Raw genomic sequence first — 14732 nt, 5'->3', positions numbered from 1 at the left:
TCACCTTCCCTCTCCCGCGGTTTCTTAGGGATGTGGTCGAAGGGTTTTCTCATCCAAGCGCCAAGCAGAACATCTTCCCTGTCGCAGACCACACTCTGGCTGTCACAGCTGCTCATGCCGACGCTCCCCCCTGGCTCCCACCCCAACCCTCAAGGACCGTGACAGGATTACTTCATGGGATGCTTGACTGACACATTTTTTTTTCACCGCAGCTGAATCCTTTAGAGCAATTAATTATTCATACTTAAGTGCAGCAGCCAAGTGCCCAGCTGAGCAGGAGGAGTGATTTGGGAAGCTCCAAACTGAATCACTTTTACTAATAAGACAAAGATTCTCAACATAGACTCTGAGTAATTAGAACTAAGCCTGGAGTGAGCCATTCCTTACTTGACAAATTCAGCTTTAAAATCAGAACATGATTCCCAGAGGGGAGAGAGCCTTCCTGCATGAAGTCTGTTTGCCCTGCCGTCCGGCGCGACTAGGAATTCTGTTTGGTGTGGCACCCGCTGTCCACAGCCCTCTCACCCCTCGTGTGGAGGTGAGGCGATGCTCCCCTGTGTCCCGGACGCTTCCCGGGGGTCACTGGGTCCTGGCGTGCTGTGACTGCAGAGCAAACGCTCAAACCCTGCCCCGAATATGCATCAGCTCCTCTCACTGAATCACGAAGGTTCCTGACACGTATAGGATGAGATGTCTCTGCTGATAATTCATTTGATGTAATTGAAAAATAGATGTAGCTCCCCAGTGAACAGTTCTGTTTTTGCAGAAAGAGGTTGAGCCGTTTTAGATGTGTTTGATGTTGTCTACGATTTCCCCATCAGGAATTTGACAACCAGGATCTCAAGCCCAGCACTTGGTCTGCTCTGGGTCTATGCCGAGGAATATAACATTCCATAAAATGAACAATTTATGGGAATTAGCCAACTACAGAGCTGAAATGATGTTCACTGTTGGTATCGTATGAGGCGAAATCCAAAAGCCTTGCAAGAGAAAAGCACTTAAATTGCATCAGGAACAAGGCACTGGGCTTCCTCACAGCAGTGTAAATACTTCAGACTTCAAAGATCTCTTTCAAGTGATACAGACTTCTTAGGAGTGCATAAGTCATCAGTAAACATAGGAAGCCAAGTTCCAAAGATGAAACAAACTCCAAAGAAGAGCACAAAAGGGGCAGGTGAAAGCTTTGAACTGCTTGCAAACGTGAATTTGCAGAGCTGGCTCAGGGCGTCCTCTCTTCCCGAGTGGCTCTTGGCATCTCCTACCCTAGAGGAGGTGCCGATCCAAACTGCGGTTCCTTCTTCCCGAATTTAATAAGCGTGATCATGAATTCTGAATTCAGGCTCTGCTAATCCGATATTGCAATTCTAAATAAAACCAGGAGCTGACCTCTGTTCCTCATGGGCTCCTAGCTCCTGTGAAGCAGGGTCGGCTCCTGTATGCCTGTCAGCAGTGGGAGACGGAGCGGGCCAGGAAATGGAAAAGTTCTGGAGAGCCCAAACCTGGGCAACGCAAAAATGATGCTTAAAGCAGCACTTTGTGAGCGTTCTTTCCAGTTCAGGATATTAACCCATTTGCCCACATTTGCATTAAATATGCTCCCAATTCACTGTTTGACCTCCAGTTCAATTTATGATAGGTTTTCATGCACTCGTATTTTCAACATTAAGCACACAAAGCAGGAATTTTAAAAACTTCACGCACAGGATGATCCAAATGGCATCAGAATGCGTAGGGAAGAAAACTCTTAACACATTAACATCGATTGTCTCTAGGAGGTAGCACAATCTGGGAAGTGATTTTTTTCTGTTTATTTATGCTTTTTTGTACTTTTGAGATTTTTCTAGAAGATGATGAATTAGTTTTATAATCAGAAAATACAAACAAATAGCAACTCCAAACCCTATGGCAGAGACGGGTAATTAGAGCTGGTGCTAACTGGTCTGCCATCACCAGGTAGCAGTAACCACAAGGGGAAGGGTGGTTCCACAGGGTATAAACAGCTCCTACTTTGATGAAACATCACATAAAAGAAATTTCAAAAACAACAGTGCATCATTCCTAATGCACATCCTGACATACTCCGAGCCAAAAGGAAGGAATGACGTAGCACATAGAGAAAAATGCCATGCAAGAGAGGCACTGAAACCCTGAGAAGAGAGTAAATCTGTTTGAAACATGTCCATGGAAATCCATAAAGGAAGAAAAGAGGAAGAAGAATTTTCCTATCAGATAACCAGGGAGGAGACCAGACTCAGGAGTGTGGGAAAAGGAATGCACAGGCAGGGTTATCGTAACAGGCTTGGGCTTATACAGAGCCTCCACCAGTGACGGGACTGGAGCAGCTATGCAGCGTCTGAAAGGCTCTGCCTGCTGTGGGGTTGAAGGACCTGCATGTGGAGAACACAGCCGGCCCCGCGGGTCACCTGCTCAGCGCTGCAGTGGAGCGGGGTGGCGTCTGAGGACGGCATGCCTGAGGGATGAGAACGACACTCTTATCTGCTCAAAATGCCTTCATAGGTTCACATACGGACTAGAATTTCAATGACGCCAACTTAAGTTGTCTCTCGTGAGGGCTGGACACTGCAAATAACCCTTTGAGCACCCCCGTTGTCCCCCACCCTCCTGTCGCTGAGCCACATCCATGACACACACGTGTACCCATGTGCGTGCACACACACACACAGACAGTGCTTCAGGGTGGTTTGGGAGAGTGAGTTTCACCACCCACTCAACTCCCATCCACTCTTTGATACAGACATTTTCTCAGTCATACACAAATGTAGCTTTAAGCCACCCTCCAGCCAACCATTTTGGCACCCCCAAAACATTCCTTTATATAAATTTTGGTGCCTCCTTGGGCTTTAGTTTTGCCAGCAGGAGGGTGTCAAACATTTTCAACTCTGATTTAGTTCTGTCTACCAAGGAGAAGAAAGCGTGATTTCCTGTCTGTGTAACCATGCCACCCTATGCCATCGCTCTGGTGGCCAAGAATGACCTTCACTGGACATCAGTAATTGCCAACTTCCAAGTCTCATGTGCTGCATTCCATTTCCCTTCTCTACCATAATCAATCTTTTTTCCTTAATGAAAAACACACTCCATCAATAAAACATGCAAGCATCTTGCTATCTGCACTGTGGGGACCCTCCTTCACTTTGCATGTGAATTTATTCAGATTAATCACCCCTGAAAATGTCATTTTCACTCAGAGCAATTCCCTCTCTCAAGCTTTTCTTCTCCCCAAATTGTCATAAACTCTAAGTGGCACTTTTCAAATGGTTTGCCATTTTCATCGAAACTTTTCCATAGCATTCATCTCCTCAGGTCCTGTAACCGAGTGACTCTGGGGTAACACTGAAAACTTTCCTGTTGCCTAGTGGCACCTAGAAACTGATTTTGTTTTTTCTCTATCCAGACACAGCCAACCTCAGAGCTAATCCTCCAGCTGTCATGTGAATAAACGGGGTTACATGTTCGCCCAGCATGCCTCTGAGCTAATCTGGGCAACCATGCTCCCTACAGCTGTCTTTGAGAATCTTGAAGCTCCAGGAAGAACAGAAAGGGACTGTTGGACAAATGGGTGGTTGTGACCTCTGAGAGTCAGGACAGCAGCAGAGATGTCACCTCCATGGCACCCATGTGAGACAAAGCACCAGGACCTCCGGAGATGGTGCCTCCAAGGGTCAGAGTTAAGACCTTCTTTCTGCTCCCAATCTGATTTTTTAATAATTCCTAATCAGAAAACTCTTTACCAGGGCTCAGATTGCCCTGGGCTTAATTTAACAATTCTGTCATTTCTACTTCTCTTCCTTTTGAGTTCATACTATATCCTGGAAGATGTTACGATTTGCCTGAGTTTCAAAACCCACAAAGATGCTCCTTAAGAGGACAATTCTCCTAGAAAACAGCATTTTATTAGGCATTCATAGAGCTGTTTTGAACTTTTTAAGAGAGAGACCTATCAGTTTGACTTTACAGCTGGTGATAGAATTTAATATTCATCTTTAAAATAACTGGAAAAATTGAGAAGGTGGCTTATGAATTCCTATCGTATATCATGAAAACTTGAATTTTTATTACAGTTAATTACAAGGCCTGTCTCTCGTCCACACAGCTGTCATGTTAATGACAAGCTTAGTATTTAGCAGTGGAACCTCATTATAGAAAATGGAGCAATACAGAAGTCTCTAGTTGAATAGAATGAAGGGTCCAGGGGAAAGCTTGCCTGGGCTCCCCTTCCCATCAGGGACGCTCCATCGGTGGCCTGGCTTCCACATCCCCATGGTAACTGGTCTTCCAACCTTTATTCCCATCTAGGCGTCCATCTCTGCAGACAGTGCACAAAATCCCAAGTGTGGGTTGTCCTTTCTCCCTGCGTCTTCTCCGTTAGCCACACCCTCCTTCATTCTATCTTAGGATAATCCTGACCCCCAGAAAAAGTGATTTCCACTCAAACCAGTATTCCAGACGTATGAGAGGAAGCCCAGAACAATCGCCGGTGATCAGAAACAAAACCTGCTTTTATTGTGCTTGAGAAACATACAAAAACAGAGAAGGTGCTGAAAAAGGTAGGCAAGCCACATGGATCCAGAGACCCTTGGGCTAGGAAAATTAATTTAGCAAGGAGCTTACAGAGTTAGTTGTTGAGACAGAGCATAAAAGCCATTATAACAAGACCCTACTCATTATCATTATCTTGTGGCTGAGCTGGGGATAAAGGTATCTCCTGAGACTCCATCCTTCATATTTTGCACATTTTCCTTCCACCCATGGAATCTGTGGCATCCGGTTGCCCAGTCCTCTTTCCTAATCACTAAAGTTCCCTTTCAGAGAAAGATTTACTAAAATCTCTCACATTTCAGTGTGAATCAGCTGCTTCTCCCTCTCCCTCTCCCTCTCCCAAGGGTATCCGCATCCCCAAGCCATATTCTTAGTATAGGCTGAAGAGTTTTCTCCCCTGGAAGGAATTCTTGACTTAAAGAGCAGGTGAAGGTGATCTTTTGGGGACAGAGTGACCTACCCTCTTGAAACTGCCCAGTATCTGGATTTTAAATGATGAAACTAAAATCATATAAAGCTAAGGAAAAGCATACTATGTTTGGGCTCAAGGTTCCAATAACCTTATTTTACATGAATTTTAAAAAATTTACTTTTAAATTAATGAGAGTGAGGTTTGCCTCACCAAGTGTCTGCAGCAAGCAGTGTGGTAAGATTCTTCCCTGAGATTCAATATTGTTAAAATGGCCATACTGCCCAAGGCAATCTAGATTTAATGCAATCCCTATCAAATTACCCAGGACATATTTTTTAGAACTAGAACAAATCATAATAAAATTTATATGGAATCACAAAAGACCCAGAATTGCCAAAATACAAGTGAAGAGAAAGAATGAGGCTGGGGGAGTAACTCTCCCAGACTTCACACAGTACTACAGAGCTACAGGAACCAAAACAGCATGGTACTGGTACAAAAGCAGACATACAGACCAGTGGAACAGAATAGAGAGCCCAGAAATGAACCCACAAGCTTTTGGTTGATTAATCTTTGACAAAGAAGGCAAGAACATAGAATGGAATAAAGACAGTCTCTTCGGTAAATGGTGTTGGGAAAACTGGACAGTAGCATGTAAGTCAATGAAGTTAGAACACTCCCTCACAGCATACACAAAAACAAACCCAAAATGGCTTAAAGACTTAAACATAAAACCAGACACAATAAATCTCCTAGAAGAAAACATAGGCAAAACATTATCTCACATACATCTCAGCAATGTTCTCCTAGGGCAGTCTACCCAAGAAACAGAAATAAAAGCAAAAATAAACAAGTGGGACCTAATTAAACTTACAAGCTTTTGCAAAGCAAAGGAAACCATAAGCAAAACAAAACGACAACCTATGGAGTGGGAGAAAATATTTGCAAAAGATGAGACTGACAAGGGCTTGATTTCTAGAATATATAAACAGCTCATATGACTTACTAAGAAAAAAATAAACAACCCAATCCAAAAATGGGCAGAAGACCTAAACAAGCAATTCTCCAAGGAAGACATACAAATGACCATTAGACACATGAAAAAATGCTCAAATATCACTTATTATCAGAGAAATGCAAATCAAAACTACAATGAGGTATTACCTCACACCAGTCAAAATGGCCATCTTTCAAAAGTCCACAAATGATAAATGCTGGAGTGGGTGTGGAGAAAAGGGAACCCTCCTACACTGCTGGTGGGAATGCAGTTTGGTGCAGCCACTGTGGAAAACAGTACAGAGATTCCTCAAAAGACTTAAAATAGACTTACCATATGACCCAGCAATCCTGCTCCCGGGCATATATCCAGAGGAAACCTTAATTCAAAAAGATACCTGCACCCCAATGTTCATAGCAGCACTATTTACAATAGCCAAGACACGGAAACAACCTAAATGTCCATTGACAGATGACTGCATAAAGAAGATGTGGTATATTTATACAATGGAACACTATTCAGCCATAAAAATGATAAAATAATGCCATTTGCAGCAACATGGATGGCCCTGCAGAATGTAATTTTAAGTGAAGTAAGCCAGAAAGTGAAATAAAAATACCATATAATATCACTCATATGTGGAATCTTTAAAAAAAAAAAAAAAGACAAATGAACTTATATATAAAACAGAATCAGACCCAGACATAGAATACAGACTTGTGGTTGCCAAGGGGGAGTGGGGTGGAAAGGGATAAACTGGGAGTTCGAGATTTGCAGATACTGACTGGTAATATATAAAACAGATAAACAAGTGTATACTATACAGCACAGGGAAGTATATTCAATATCTTTTAGTAGCTTATGGTGAAAAAGAACATGAAAATGAATATATGTAAAAAAAAAAAAAAGATTCTTCCCTAAAGTAAAGTCCTTAAAAACAAAACAAAAGAAGCCTAGAAGCACATGTACTATAGGGTTTACAAATATAACAACTCTAGGGCTGAAATGACCCCTATATATTTTAGCTTATATCAAAACTGTCAGACAAAGACCTGTGGAAAAGGGAGTAAGAGGATGTAGAAATAGTGAGGCAGAAAGAGGATAACCAGTATAGAGATATTCATGGAGAATTCTTTACAACCACTAATTTAATTGTGATTATCGTCAAAAACATAGCCATCTAATAGAACTTTCTGTGATGATGGAAATGCTCTTGGTCTGAGCTGTCCAAGATGGTAGCCAGGAGCTAAACGTGGCTACGGAGCATTAGAAAGCTAGCTAATGTGGCTGAGGAGCTGAGTTCTTAATTTTGATTAATTTAAAATTAGTTTTAAATAGGTAATGGCAAATGGCTAATGTCTACCATACTGGACAGTACGGGTCTAACACTGTTACTGCTTTCACATGTAATTTTAAGAATGCTTTGTACCAGTGAACTCTCTCCAGGAGGTACTGATGGAACTCTCAGTGTAATGCAGTCTTCCAGCTGTGAACAATTTACTAAAAACACAATTTGTGACTCACTCTGACCCCCACCCCAACCCCATTACCCCAGGTACCTAGGATCGGTGCTTCCCTCATTCCTCCAGGGTAAGTCCGCAACGCCGGCTCCTAGAAAGAAGTGCACTTACCCTCACGCAGTGGGAGTTCCTCCTCCTGCTCGCTGGGGGAAGGCAGCAGGGGCTGCAGGGGCTCCATGTTAATGATGAGCTGTTTGTTCAAGGAGTGGGAACTGCGGCTCTGAGTAATGTTGGCTCTGAAAACACACACAAGCCAGAAGGAATTGGTTTCCACTGGGAACACCGGCCCCTCCATCTCAGTTGCTACCCAAGCTGGGAACTGCTTGAGACTAACCCAGTGGATGAGGTCAGTAGTAAAGATGACATAACCCTCAAAATACACAGTCGTTTTTATCTTTAAGGTCCTGATGTGTTCTAATGGCTGTGTGTTCTAAAGCAACACAGTGAAAGAAAACATGTTTCCCCATCAGTCATCAGACTTGCGCACGCTAAATGACAAGACAAGGCATGGAAAAAAGATATGGGAAACCAAAAGACAGGGGAGGCAGGAATCACTGAGCTAGATATGCAGAAAACCGAATGAAGGATGTGGCTCAAAGTATTTGAACAGTCACCAAAAAACACAAAAACAAAAACCCCTGCCTGGCAGATGGCAAAGGCATTCCACAGCTACGAGCTATCTTGGTGTTGCTGGATGTCCAACATGTAACATCAGTGTTTAATATTCCCATTCAAATTCACACCTCACTCACCAACCAGCCACAGACCCCAGCTCTGCTTTCTTCTTTTGAAAGGAGCACACATGTGTCAGTAGTTGCCACGGGCAGCACATGGCAAATACACTGTGCAGGTGTCTCATGAAGACTGTCGGCTGATAGCCGGGAAGCCCACTCTCTGCACTGACAGACAGGGAGGCGGGGCGCCTTTGGTGGGTGTTTCAGTGCCCCTCCCATCCCCATATTTCCTGTCAAAACCCAAACCAACTTACCCTTCAAAGATGATATCAAATATCTCCTTCTCCTTGAAGCCCTCCTGGATTGCCTTCACAACTAATCCTTGCCCCCCCCCACTACTGTCCCTTCTTTTACAACTCACTACATTTGTCACCTCTGTCTCTCTGTAATTACTGCCGTACTAATCAGCCCCACCTTGATAAGCAGCTTTATTTTAATGCCCATAACAAAACCTAGAAGTCAGGCAAAGATGTTTGAATCTCATTTGATAGATGAACAAACTAATGATCTGGGAAGTTAAGTGACTTACCCAAGACACACAACACAGCCACACAGCCAAGATGAGACCCATTTATGACTCCTAGACAGGTGCTTGTTTCAGGTATAAGCACTGCCTCTGGGTGTCCCCCTGCTGGCTCACAGTCAGCCCTCCAGCTCACTGGGCCCTGGGATGGTGATTCTCACCAAGTGGCCACCAAGAGAACTTTGCTTGGGGATCTTGTCATCAGCAAAGATCTGTAAGCTAACATGAGAGTGAGCTTCTCCTTTTGGGAAAAAAAAAATCTCAAGACAATGTTCTTAGTCTGTGTCTGTCTCTCTGTGTGACACACATCTCAGCAGAAGTAGGAGTCAAAGAACTGGTTATTCTTTGATGAGGAGAATCTCCAATGAGAGGAAAGACAGCTAACTGAAGTCTTACCATCACCATTCCACACCAGCAGTCCTCTCTGAGCACTGCCAGAGGAGAGCTCATTACTTATTCTCACTTTTGACAGCCACACCAAAGAAGTCAAAACAACTCGAAAATACAGTAATTGTTCAAGAGGAACAATTTCCTACCATGCAGCCAGCTGCTGGGAAGGAACAAAAAGTTGCTACTTTGAAAGCGGCACACGTCACCCCAGCTCTGACCACAGTGCTGCCTCTTGGGAGGGGGAGGGCCCCAGGGCAGCACCACGGACAGATCTCAGGTCTCAGAAAATTACAGAGAAAAACTACAGCTGCTGTCAGCCCCCACTCCTAGTTCACACAGTCATTCAACAAATACGCACTGACTTCCTACTACGTGCCAAGCACTGTGTTAGGCAATGGGTGAGATGGAGACGACCAAGATAGGCACAGACCTTGTCCTCCCTGAGCTTACTTTGTATCGTTACTTGAAACAAATTCTTCCTTGTAATATCAGAGACTTGAGAGAATCAAAGAACTGAGGACCAGAGAGGCATCCTAAAGATGTGAACACAACAGGCTTTCACAAATACGAAAAAGGGGGTAGTGGAAGAGCAAGAAACAGCAGATATGAATTTGCAGTAATATCTTGGGAGCTTTTAGAAGATTCCAGCAAAAAGAAACCTATAAATTGATGGATGCCTCATCTCCCATCCCCTCTGGTGGTTTGGTCCACTCCAGGAAAAGCTTTTCACTAGGGCCAACCTGCCGCTTCACCTCCTCCACCACCAGTTACGTAAAGCCTGGCTATTCAAAGTGCGAACCATGAACCAGCCACACGGCCGCCATCTGGGATCGTATTAGAAAAGCCAGATTCATGAATCAGAATCTGATTTTAACAGGAGCCCTAGGTAATCCCTGTACAAGTTACATTTTGGAAGCCTTGATCTAGGACACCTTGATTCCTATAAATTATGCAAAACCTTAATTTAAAAGAGGAGTATTTTAAAAAATTATTTTCTGATCTAATTAACCATTCATAGATGGAAACTGCGGGCTTGTGGAAAGCTTTATATAATTGGAATATGTCTCTCTGAAAGCATACTGTTAAAAACAGTTTCCTATTTTGTGTTTGTGCCATCAAGAGAACGCCCCGGAATCAAATATTTCTTTTATTTTAAGATCAAACGCTCAAGCTCCAAGTCGGAAGAATAAAACCCAAGCCGAGCCCCCAGGGTAGTTCTGTCCCCCAGCTTCGAGGAGAATGCGGGGGCTTTCAGGGTGGCAGAAGCTACGAAGAGCACAGGATGCTGGAGTTCTGGGCTTAGCTGTGCCACCAAAACATTCATGACCTCGGATAAATCAGTTCCTTCCTCTGAGACCCAAGCTCCCTTGTCTATAAAATAGAAGCTCAAGCGAAGTGAGCCCTGAGGTCATTTACAGACCAAAGATTCTGGAAACGTTCAAATGACATGTTCTATCACTGCCTCTTGTTTGTTGCTGCTGCACTGAATAATCACAGTCTGAGGTGGAGAGGGGGCATAAAAAGACTTTTTTTTTTTTTTAAATGACTATTGTTATCAGTGGTTAGGCTCTAAGACTTTCCCAGGTACTACACCAAGTTGTCCCAGCCGAGGCGTTCCCAGATTCCCTTACCCCACAGTTTCCTCCTACTTCTCAAAGCTGAAAAGACTGTTTTGCAGACTTGCATGTAACAGCTTCCCTCTGGGTCACCAGTGGGGACCAGGAATGAATTATTCTCTGTGCACATCTACACAGGATTTCATGCCGACCGCAGTGTGCTCCCCTGCCTGGATGCCCACACCAGCTGGCTTGGCTACACTTCCGAGAGACCACCGCCCCCTCCTGCCCGACAGCACCAAGGACAGGGTGGGAGGCACCCAGCTCACTGGGTCACCCTGGAGACGGAGGAGACTGGGCAAATCTGAGCATAAAGGAAACTCCTCCAAGTTCGAAGATGGGGAAGGAAGGACAGGTGCCAACCAGTGTGTGGGAACTTCCTAAAGAATCCATCTTATGATGACCTTGCCTTCAAAGGGGCAAACATCAGGATAAGAATGTTCGGCTAGAGATAGTTAGCATGTTTGAAGTTTAGGATGTACAATGATTTGTGTCAACTGTGGTGGTAAGAAGTCAACATGATCAAAAGAATATTTAATTCCTAAGAATTACATATTTTGCCATGTTACTGTAGATGGGTACCCTTGACCCACTAATGATTAAGTTCCTCATTCCTCTGAGTGACTTTTGGGGGTAAACGGTCCAATGAGAGATGAGAACCCCATCCCCTCACGTGAAAGAGCCTAGAAGGCGTCGGCCAGTGGGGACTGGTCACGTCTGATGAACAGAGGCAGGAACAGAGAACAGTTCTAAGAAGACATGAAAACGGACACGGCCAGGAGATAACACAGCCATGCCCCCACACTTCCTCCTTGTTCATGTGACGCACCAGGCCAATGACTCCCCACAGAGCACGAATGGAGCTCAGAATGGAGCCCAGCCAAATCTGGGTGAGATTTTGAGGACGATCAGAGTGCCACTCCCGGAACCAGGGCCAAAAACGACATAGAGCCAGGCAGCTTGTGCCCTCACTCCGTTTCTCGTTACAGACAACTTGGCAAAGCCAGACTTTCAACCCTTCTGTCCACCCCAGAAATCTCCCAGAGCCCTGGGGACCACCCCACTCACCTGTGCACCTCCGGAGGCTCCCTCTGGATTTTGGAGCTCGCCTCCACCACCTCTTTGGCAACTTTACCGCTGCAAAAGATAGAAACAGATAGGCGTCTGTGCATGGACACTCAGAACAGAAGGGGAGGGGTGTGCACACTTTTTTTTAAAACTTCACAATGGTCTGACCCAGCTCTAGGAATCCAAGCCTTCTCTGCCTTCACGAGGGGACATTACCTCAGAGTTTAAGGGGTCCCGTGGGCACAAGAGATGAGTGGAAAGGGAGGACCAAAACAGGGTACAGGCCACAGTGCACTGATTCACAAGCACAACATTCCAACATAAATGGCCGCCCCCAGCTCAGTCCCATCATCGAAATGGAACCCTGGGTACCCACCTATATCGAAATCTACTTCCTTTAAAAAATATCTTGCTGCTTGACACCGTCTTGATCTGACTGGATTTTGCATACCTTTAAGAAAAAGCAGAGCAGAGATGACAATGACATTGGAAAGTCCAAACAGGACATGCTACAGAATGTGGTAATTGGAGATTTTTGACTGCCAAGAAAGAAATGCATTTTATTGTATGACTTAGCACACACACATCCCTGGAAGAGAAGTTCCACAAAAGAAAAGTTACTTTCACTAAGTGCATTGCAATCTGATCTTTTCTACGCCAACTCTTTTTATTCTTTTTATACGCTGCTGGTGAGCCATGCATTTGGTTATGTCCTACAAAAAGGATCAAGCAATATTGATGATCAGGAGGAATTCTCTGCCAGTTTCTGTTTGAGTGATACGGAGGGGGTGGCTGGACCCCAGGGCATCACTAAGTCCCTCGCTGCCCGGGCACTTCTGTGCCTGCATCTATACCAACACTGCAGCAGAAAACAGCTTCCCGGTGACACAGGTCACTCACCATGTCACGGAGAATCCACCTACTGTTATTTTCTGAGAGAGGGCACGAGGGGCCCTTGTCACCATGGAAATGGTCACTGGCTTCCGAATATGCCGGGGTTAAGTCACCATGACCCAGTGCCCTTTAAAAGAACCCGCGCTGGTAGATGACTAAGATACACGAGGAACAGGAGCCCAGCCAAGCACTGATTCAGCACCTCTGAGCCCTTCCCGTAAATACGAACAAAACACCACTCTGGACAACAGTCCTGAACAGAGCCCGCCCGGAGGCCGCACACAGGGCCCTTAATTACAGCGACGGCCCGGGACGCCTCCATGCCAGTCACTTCAGGCCTTACGGGATTGAATCCAAGTTAGAAAAGCTTGGTCTCCCAGAGTTCACGATCATTTTTAACTATTGATAGTTACAAAATCTTCATAAAAAAATAAACACAGAACAGTGTGCTCTATGGAATTCTGAAGAAAGACAAGCCCGTAGCCAGGGAGGGCTGCGGCTGACAGTGTCAGGGCAGGCGGCGACCCCGCCCCGAGCCTCTGAGGCCTTGGTTCGTTCGTTCAGCCTGGTTTGCCTGTTGCGTCACGCTAAGCTCGGGGAAGACACGACTTTGCGTTCATGGAATGTAAGGTCCAGAGACGAAACGGGTATTAACCTAGAAACCCCGCAAAGAAGTGAACAAACGTAAATTACGAGCCATGGTACTTGCTACAGAGGAAACGGTGCCATGAGGTTATGGGGGTGGGAGGCTGATCTGGTCTGGAGGCCACGGCAGTGGCTGAGGAAGGGACCTCTGAGCTGAGATCCAGGGGAGGGATGGTGTTAACTCGGCAGGTGGTGGGTGGGTGGCGTTCTGAGCAGATGATCAGGCAGGCAAAGCCCTGAGCCTGAGCACTGGGGGAACCAAGATGATCAGGTGTGCATTTCCCCATGCCATTATCACAACTGTTCTTACACACACTCACATGTTTTTCCCCCTAATTTAGCAGGACCTGACCTTGAACTGTCCTTGTTAAAGATTTGGTCTTTGTCCCCAGAACAACTTAAAGCCACAGTAACACTCGTTTACAAACAGCCTGAACCCACAGAGGAGGACACTGGGTACAAAGGACGAGTCCAGAGAGTAAGATGGGCAGGGGAGGGGGATGCCCATCAAGGCAGGGCCCAGAGAAGACAGCAGGCGGGCCCTGGGGACAGGCAGAGCACATGGGACCCACAGCCCCGAGGCAGCGGGCCAAAGCCAGGTTCCAGAGCACACCCAGGCAAGACGAGAACGTTCCCCAGTAAGCCTCACTAACGTGGCCCGCTGCATCCTCCTCCTGTGAGGACGGCCCGTCCTGGGCCTGTTTCTCCCCCGACCCCAGCCCGAGAGGGCTGTTGGCGACACAAAATCTACCGGAATCTGAGAGAAGGACCATCACCGGTTACCTCTCCCCAACTTCTGGGCAGGGCTGTTGCTCCCAAGGCCTCAGAGGTGGGGGCAGGGGGTGGCGGTAGGGGGTAGAGAAATTCCTAAAGAAGTTTCTGCTTTTTTTTTGTTTTGTTGTTACTGTTCCAGATTCCTCAGGATCCTCAGGGCAAGGTAGCCTGCTAAAAAGATTATTAGGAGTCTGTTTTAAAATTGAGGTATAGCTGATTTACAGTGTTGAGATAGTGTCTGGTGTACAGCATAGTGATTCAGTTGTATATACATAATCTTTTTACCAAAGGGAAAAGAGGGGAGGGATAAATTAGGAGTTGGGGATTAAGAGATACACACTACTATATATAAAATAGATAAACAACAGGGTCCTACTGTATAGCACAGGGAACTACATTCAATATGTTATAATAACCTATAATGAAAAAGAATATAAAAAAGATTATTAAAAGTCTTAATTGTAGTTTTTGAAATTCAGATTCAACTCTGCACCTTTTTAATGGAAGATACCAGAAGCTTAAAGGGGTGAGGCTAGCATAGCAATTCCAGCGACCCTCCTGGCTACACGGGGCTCTTCTGGGGGAGAAGGCTGCTCTGT

General features: G+C 45.3%; 1 protein-coding gene across 4 annotated transcripts in view; it reads right to left on the bottom strand.

The window, feature by feature from the left end:
- The window catches only part of FRMD3 (FERM domain containing 3), a 296579-nt gene that overhangs the window by 40697 nt on the left and 241150 nt on the right, over positions 1 to 14732 (bottom strand). For all 4 annotated transcript variants that reach the window (XM_074363128.1, XM_074363129.1, XM_010967414.3 and 1 more), the window contains 3 exons: positions 12197 to 12271; positions 11821 to 11889; positions 7601 to 7725 (listed from right to left, as the gene is read on the bottom strand). In XM_074363128.1, coding sequence (XP_074219229.1) covers positions 7601 to 7725; positions 11821 to 11889; positions 12197 to 12271 — 269 coding nt within the window. The remainder of the gene's footprint in view (positions 1 to 7600; positions 7726 to 11820; positions 11890 to 12196; positions 12272 to 14732) is intronic.

The sequence above is a fragment of the Camelus bactrianus genome, chromosome 4, assembly GCF_048773025.1.
Source record: "Camelus bactrianus isolate YW-2024 breed Bactrian camel chromosome 4, ASM4877302v1, whole genome shotgun sequence".
Taxonomy (NCBI): Eukaryota; Metazoa; Chordata; class Mammalia; order Artiodactyla; family Camelidae; genus Camelus; species Camelus bactrianus.
Note: the sequence above shows the minus strand (reverse complement) of the source record. Positions and strands in the feature narration are given on the sequence as shown.